The 7970-nt window shown below is 35.3% G+C and overlaps 1 protein-coding gene across 1 annotated transcript; it reads right to left on the bottom strand.

The window, feature by feature from the left end:
- Positions 1–569: 569 nt before the first annotated feature.
- On the bottom strand, positions 570–4760 carry LOC143560318 (phospholipase D alpha 1-like). Its single transcript, XM_077048644.1, is given in 4 exon segments — positions 570–1114; positions 1632–3025; positions 3027–3529; positions 4644–4760. Coding segments are annotated over 4 exon segments (2433 nt in total). The 5' UTR covers positions 4746–4760; the 3' UTR covers positions 570–680.
- Positions 4761–7970: the final 3210 nt, after the last annotated feature.

The following is a 7970-nucleotide window of genomic DNA, read 5'->3' on the forward strand; positions in this document are numbered from 1 at the left end:
CAAATCAAGCAACTTTGGAGGGTCCAAAGTTGGTCTCTTTTGCCTATAATTCTAGTGCTTTGTGGTCACACAAATCTTGACTAGCGTATTGTTTCGGTCCGTCAAACCAGATCGGGTCCACTCAGAAATATGTTTAGCGTGTGAGTTCCTGATCACTCATGCGTATCTTTTAGGAGTGCCTTAGCGATTAAAATAATGCATGTTAGAAGCCACCACTCCCTTGATGAGTTTGGTAGGACGAAACCAATGACCCACAATCATAAGCGGGATGGAATGACTAGTCCTTGTGGATCCAAAGACGCCTTAGCTTAGTTCATAAGAATGAGAATACATACTAATCTAGTGATAACTATTTTCTGATTTATTGAAACAGTCACTAAGCATGCCGATTAAGGAGGTCTCGAGTTGAAATTAGAGAGACATAAACTAAAGAAAAAAACAGTCACTAAGCATACCAATTAAGTGTTTTTAGTACACAAATCTTGCATATAATAGCACGCCAAGTAAAAGTAAACATAGATGGCTGCTAATATTCTGTATGAAAAAGAAACCGAAACAAAGAAAATAATCCCTTAAGGATTACTAGTAACATAAGCAAACAAACATTAGTTATTATTCATCAATCAGTACTTAAGAAGTCCAATCAAACCACGAAGAAAACGTTAAAGTATCGTACCTTCTTAGGTAGTGAGAATAGAAGGAAGGTAATCCGACTTTGTTCCAAGAACACGAGCATTAGTATCAGGAAAGAACTCAGTTCCGGGCAGTTCGGTAACATTTCCTTCGCTAGTAACACCAACAGGGTACCGAAGCAAGTGACCAGGTAGATCGGCCTCAAGATTCTCACTGGCAAACAGATCCCAGTATTTGTCAGCTACCTGGTTCACTTTTTTAACACATTCGGTGCTCTCCGGATGCTGGAAGCTGTCATCAAGCATGCCAAGATGTTCATACCATAAAGCCATACGGAACCCATGGATCTGCCCCCTAGCCGGTGTCCTGGTTGCAATGTGGTGCGGCTGGTAAGCTCCCATAGCTATCTCAGAATCACGGGCGCCGTCCATGGACCGCTGGTTGATGTTGGCAGATCCAACAATTATGTATTCATCATCAACTGCAACATGGTATGCATAATCAGATTAACTGTAAATGTAAAATTACCAAATTACCCCTAAGGCCCTAACTCTAGGCGATAAAAAATAATTGTTCATTTTGAGCCATTAGTTTGCTGTAATTGCATATATAATTGTAATGTAAACTTACCACACTACCCCTAACTTTAGGCCATCAAAAATAATTGATCATCTTATTTTTAAACCACTTGTTTGTTGTATTTACTTTATATATCCTTATCTAACTATCTGATTATTATATTGTAAAATTACCAAACCACCCCTAACTTTAGGCCACAAAAAATAATTTATCATTTTAAAGCATTTGTTTGCTGTATTTACTTATACACACCATTATCTAACTGATTATGATCATGTGAAATTACCAAGCTACCCCCTAATTTTAGGCCATAAAAATAACTGATCATGATAAGCCCTCTGCTTACCTGTATTTACATCACATAACATTATCTAACTATCTGATTCTGATTCTTAAAAGGACCAAAAGAAAGAACTTACCTATCATCATTTTGGCATGCACGTAGATCATGAATCGCCGGGCTTCTTGGGCTTTTTGGTAGTTTGAATCAGCTTCGGGTGCTTCGGAAGGTTCATACTCCCCGCTCCTCTTCACCTCACGATTCCCGAGGCAAAAGAAAGTGAGATAATCTCTCGGGTCATCTTCAAGGCCTTGATCTTGTAAAGCCTGAATAATATCTTTGTACATCATTTCCATAGTCCTTTTTTGCCAGTCCAATATTGCCTGGACCGAAGCACTTTCCGGGATCCCCTCAGGCCACATTGGCACAACAACATAAACAGTAAACTTTTCTCCCGCCTTAATCTTACTAACAATCTTCAAAGAAAGTTCTCTTGGAATCAAATGCAGAGCATCAACATCTTCAACTTTAATATCATCAGCTTGCCAACCGAACGAGCTTCCAAGAAAATACTGGTTTTCAATATAAATAAAGTTTTTGGCTCGACGAATGGCGTGAATATACGCATCTTGAATGCTGCGATCGATAATATTATCTTTACCACTAACAAGACCTGATTTCGCTGCTTCTTCGGGTGAGTCGGGGAACCCGAAAGCGGCCCCACCGTCGATCGACCTAAAAAGCTGAACGTTCCATGATTCTTGATCTTCATGGAACATAACTGGAGACGGTGGGATAATGATGTCATCAAGCTCTCTAAAGTTAACCAACACGTTTTTTCCGCCTTGTTTTTTCCACCTTTGTTCAAAGTTGAACAAAACATCCCACGCGATTGGTCCTTCGAGTTTCGAATGGATGTCATGCCACGGCTCACGGGGCCCACCTTTTGTGATAGCACCGTCTGCATAATTAGGCTGGTGGAAGTCATCATGGTGGGCTGTGTCTAATGTTCTGAATAAGGAATGGAAAGGGGAATCGTATCGACCGTCACAAAGGTCAAGACCACCAACAAAGCTCACCACGCGCCGCCTGTCTGAGTCACCATTTGGCAGCGGGGCATCCACCACTATAATCTTTTGATGGTGAGTGAACATTGTTGAAATTTGAAGGTCTTGAATAAAACTTCCACCATCATCAGGGTTTCTTGGGCATAATATGCAATGCACATCAGATTCTTGAAAAAAGTTTTCGGTATCTTCATCATGAGTGGCCATTAATCCATCTTTTTTCAACACATCAACAGAAGTTCTATCATCCCACACAAGCATAAGAACTTTAACACCTTCATCTGACTTCTTTTTCAAAAGCTCACCGAGTGTGACATCACCTCCACTTTTTTGCCTTCTTGAATCTCTAATCAAACTGATTTCAGTGTAAACAGACCAACCAGTTATATAAATAAAGTGTTTCGCATTAGTGATTGCATCAAACACATCTTCCCAACATCTATGTGGCTGATAATAATCACCACCAGAGGGGTATTTTGGGAATGAAATTATCAGGCACGTGAGCATCTTGGTACAAGGAAACACGGCAACCTTGTCGTTGAGAGAAGAATGTATACGGGACTCCAGGATATTTGGAACTTTTGATCCCACGGGCCCAGTTACGGTCTTGAGTAACATCAAAATATTGAAGTTTTACATGGATTTTTGATTCGCCTTCTACAGGGTTTTTGTCTTCATCTAGGATTTCAACCCATCTATCCACTTCTTCACCTTCTAGAAGCTCTTCAACGGGAACATAACCTCGTCCGATTAAGGTTGCACCAATGGGATTGTCATCTTTAACAGTGAATATTACATTGGAAGCTGAGTGGGCACAGTAAATGTGGAATGATTCTTCCCACTTTGGGTTTTCAGGGTCATTTTCTAGCAGCCGAGTTCGCCCGACTCTGCATTTGTCTAGATCAATTGTTGCATACATTTTCGGAGTTCCTTTTCCAAAACCAACAGTCTCCTCTAGGTTTGCCTTAAGCTGCAAGAACGCATAGGCAAATCATGTTACATGTTTAATAATAGTTTGGACTTTGGACTGTTAGGGTCAAACAAATTTTTTGTAATACTGCAGGGGTATTGTGTATCGCACTGGACTGATTGGTGAATTTTTGTATAGTTTGTTAGAATGCACATGTTGAAACCTTAATTCTTATCTGTTCTCTTTTTTTTCGTGTTGTAGACTTGTATCATAACAGATCAAGATACAAGTCTACAACACGAAAAAAAAGAGAACAGATAAGAATTAAGGTTTCAACATGTGCATTCCAACAAACTATACAAAAATTCACCAATCACTTATTATGATCATGTAAATAAAGTTCCTCAAAATTCAAGCCTCCATGAAAACATGGAATGGTTCAAAACTAGAGGTAAAATACTAAAATGTTTGTGTAATAAAGTCATTTAAATAAATGTATAGTGGCTATTTTAAGAACATTAGATGAAAAATTATATGTAGCATGATGGTAAAACCAATTTTGGGGATCTGTCTATTTTAGTGTATGAAAAATACTGTTTTGCGGAAATTTCTGTATACAACATGAAATAATTAAATTTTATAGTTGTTCTAGCCTTCCAAATTGTATAGATGCATGAAGATCAAATAAAATTTATTATAATCTACAAACTAAATGTACACCAGAAAAAAAAAAATCTAAATTATGAGGCAAAAAAAAAACAAAAAACAGAACAGCAAAAAGTGAAATAAAGCACAAAAAACGACAGAAAGGAGCATATGCTGGTCTAGGTTGTAAAATAAAAAGATTCATATGTAAAATTAAATTACATTTGTACTTTTAAGTTTTAACATCCAAAAAATAAATAAAATTTACACATGATGACCAGCATAACTCAAATCAATTCATAAACAAATTATTTGAATCAAAATCTCCAGATCCACAAAATGATCAATTCATTATATCATACATCACTTATTAAAAATTATTCAAGATTTCAAGTAATTAGTGATAAACTGAATTACACTAGTTTGACTTCATATGTCATAGTCAAACAAAAGAACTCATAGCAAAATATCTACTCTGGTAACAAAATATAATAAAATAAAAAATGACCTAAGATATATATGTATATACCTTGCCAAATAATATATTATGTCCACCGCCATATCCATGAATCTTATCAACCTCATAGATCGTAGCATGAAGAGTTCCATGAAGAAGCGTCGACTCTGCCATTTTCAATCCTGCAAAAAACTCGTATAATCAAATCGCAACTATTAAATCACAAATTAAACAGTGAAAACGCGTATTTACACCGATCTGAAGTGAAAGCAACTCGAAAATAGCACAGTATTAATTAGTAATGTAAGAGATAATTTGCTTACTGTGAGGAAGCTGTAAAGAGAGATCTGAAGAGTGAGAATGTGATCGGGTGAATAATAATTAGGAAGATCAAAGAGAAGACGTGTGAAGAGAAGAGAAGAGAGAGACAGTGATCCGTGATCACAGCGTTAAAAAGGCTCAAAGCTCGTCAACGGGAAACAAAGGTGAATTTTGGGGGTGACTAATTATGACAATACTTAGGAAATGGTAAAGTTATTATTAATTATTAACTTGTAATAATAATAATAATAATAATAATAATAATACAGCTAATAATATAAATGAATGTTATAAATATAATCTAAGGTTATACGTTTATAGTATTCTTGGGTGATTATGGTACTTGTTATTATCTATGAATAGGATAGAAATTAGAAATCATTTATGGTTCCCAATTTCTAAGCATGATTTTCTACTATAAATGTTGAATTATATGTGAAGAAATGATATTAGTTCTCGATTTATTTCTATTGGTAGATATTCTTCTTAAAATATTGATGTGATTGTGTATAATTACTAAGCATATTATAAATGTATAATGTGTTTCTTTAATTAACACTCTCTTGTGTTAATTTACTTCCTTACTCTACAAAGAGTTTACCAATATAATTTTCTTTTTTTTTTAGAACGACATATTTCATTAACACAACTAGTAAGAAGCTAGAAACCAAACAAAAGAAAATAAGAGCCAATCCAGCAAGGTAACTAATATTAGTATTCAATAAAATTTCCATTCCTAATTGTCCCTTCTTTTAACTGGAGTTTTTCTTTTTGTACATTTTCGATTAACCAGATTTTTTCTCGTTTGACCTCTTCTTATATGGCGTTACAGGCTTGCAATTTGAGTTGCCAATGTGCCAACTCTACCTTCAGTTGGCATTGGCGTGCTTGCTAGTTTCCATATATTCATTCCGATTAGGCATTGTGGTTCGACACGATTTTTGATTGACATATGAATCAACTCTGATTAGTTTATCTCCAAAAAAACACCGCAAATACGAATTTAACACATACTCTAATTCAAACTAATTTTTATAGTGATTTTAGTAAGTTTCCATAAAGTTGAGACATCATTTTACACCAAAATCCACTTTAGTTTAAAAAGTAGCTTTAGATCAAAAGTAATTCAAATACACCAAGAACTATGATTTTTAAACTACTTAACTGTTTACACAAATAAATAGGTGTTTTTCATTAAATTTTAACCATCGTTGTGGGTTAATCAAGCTATTATACACCAAAAATACCACTTATATTCCTATAATATTACAATTGGTTTGTACAGTTGTTCGAAACTTTAGAAATACAAAATTTAGAAGGCTTACCGAGAAATGTAAATTTTTTTCTAAAAAACCATTAAAGTCAATTTAATCATCTTTAAACCGAAAACGTCCGGATCTAACCTACCCAAAGACTTTTAGACAGTTTAGTCGGCAGGGTCCTTATTGGATCTTGTTCCACCACGTGTGGACCACTACTTGAATCCTTAAATTTCAAAGTTTTATATGTACACGTGTATAAAAGAATAAAAAAAAACAAAAAGAGAAAAAAAATAAAACACCAACAAAACAATTGAATGTTTGAGACGGGCCTAAGGCCCAGCCCATAATTATTTCTCGAAGACCCACATTGTAATCATAAGCATTGACGGGCTTGGATGATTGGATCGGCTTAAGGGAATCAGGATTCAGGGGGTTAAACTTAATGGGTAAACCTAGAGGTGTACAAAATTGGTTTTTTTTTCAAACCGAATGGGTTTTTAAACCGAACCGCTTTGGTCAAACCATGGTCCAAAGTTGAGCTTGAAAGGTCGACCTGGTCCAAGTCAGTCGGTTTGGTTTAGAAACGGTTTAAAACCGGTTTTCTCTAAAACCGATTTAGTAGTTCAGAAGGGGAACCGGTCCCAAAACCGGCGGGCTGGGTCGGTTTGTGAACGGCTTTTGGTAAAACTGGTTTTATTGTTAAACCGGTTCGGCTTGGTTTGCATTGAACCTGCCCGAACCAAGTTTTTGTACATCTCTAGGTAAACCTGGAATGAACCTGATATATCCGATTTAATTTTGATTGGAATTTGGTTGTGATTTGATTTTGATTGAAATTTGGATGGTCACTTACTCGTTTGAACCGTGCTCTTCTTCTCTAACATAGTTTTAATCTTTCTATTTTTAAAATCATTAAAACAACTGAGAACTTTTATGTACTGGGCTTGTTTATCTCTTCAACTATCAACTACAAGAGAATTTTTGTATATTTTTTTCCTGTAGATTAATGATGAATAAAAATTCAACGAATTATAGCAAAAGAGTTTATATGAAATTAAATAAATGTTGAAATTTTATACAAATCTAAAGTTATGTATATGAATTCTAAGCTCATACAATACGTTATGATTCGAGAGAAATGTTGTCAACTTGAGAATGTTTAATCGAATTTAATTTTATAGCTTACAATAATAAATGCATCGTGGCATAGCATTTGTTACACAAAACCAATGGCATGTGATAGCCATTTTCACATCAATAAATGACAATAAAATGCTTTGCTCCCGGTAACCACATGTTGGAAACATAGTAACGCACGTTATATATATCTTTCGGTATAGGTATGGCCACCTACGACGGAGCATCAGTTTAGTTCTTTTATCAACTTTATAACTCATATCGATTGATAACCAAGTTTTTTTTTTGTTATATCATTTTCTTTAATTAAAGTATGTTAATTTGACGACTTTATTGTTTGGGTTTAATTGCCGTACCATGACGAAAGTCACTAATACAGACCAAATTTGCATCTACTCGCCGTCATGAAGCATTGAAGCGCATGTTTTAGCAACGGTAGCGTTATACCGTTAAGCACTCTTGAATCATCTTCATTTAGGTCGGTCACAAATTCATTTTTTAAATTGCCAAGCGAAAATGATAGGGCACGATAAACCCGTGAATCCTGAATCTTGTCGGATAATTGGAGAACCACAAGATTTGACGTCGAAAGAGAGCTCAAAGATGTGATGACACATTTTTAGGAAATCCATTACAAGGAAATTTTATTTTAAAACGTATCACAATATGATATTATAAA

Source organism: Bidens hawaiensis, unplaced genomic scaffold, assembly GCF_021521415.1.
Source record: "Bidens hawaiensis isolate Kalapana, Puna unplaced genomic scaffold, B.hawaiensis_p1.1 tig00020322_1, whole genome shotgun sequence".
Taxonomy (NCBI): domain Eukaryota; kingdom Viridiplantae; phylum Streptophyta; class Magnoliopsida; order Asterales; family Asteraceae; genus Bidens; species Bidens hawaiensis.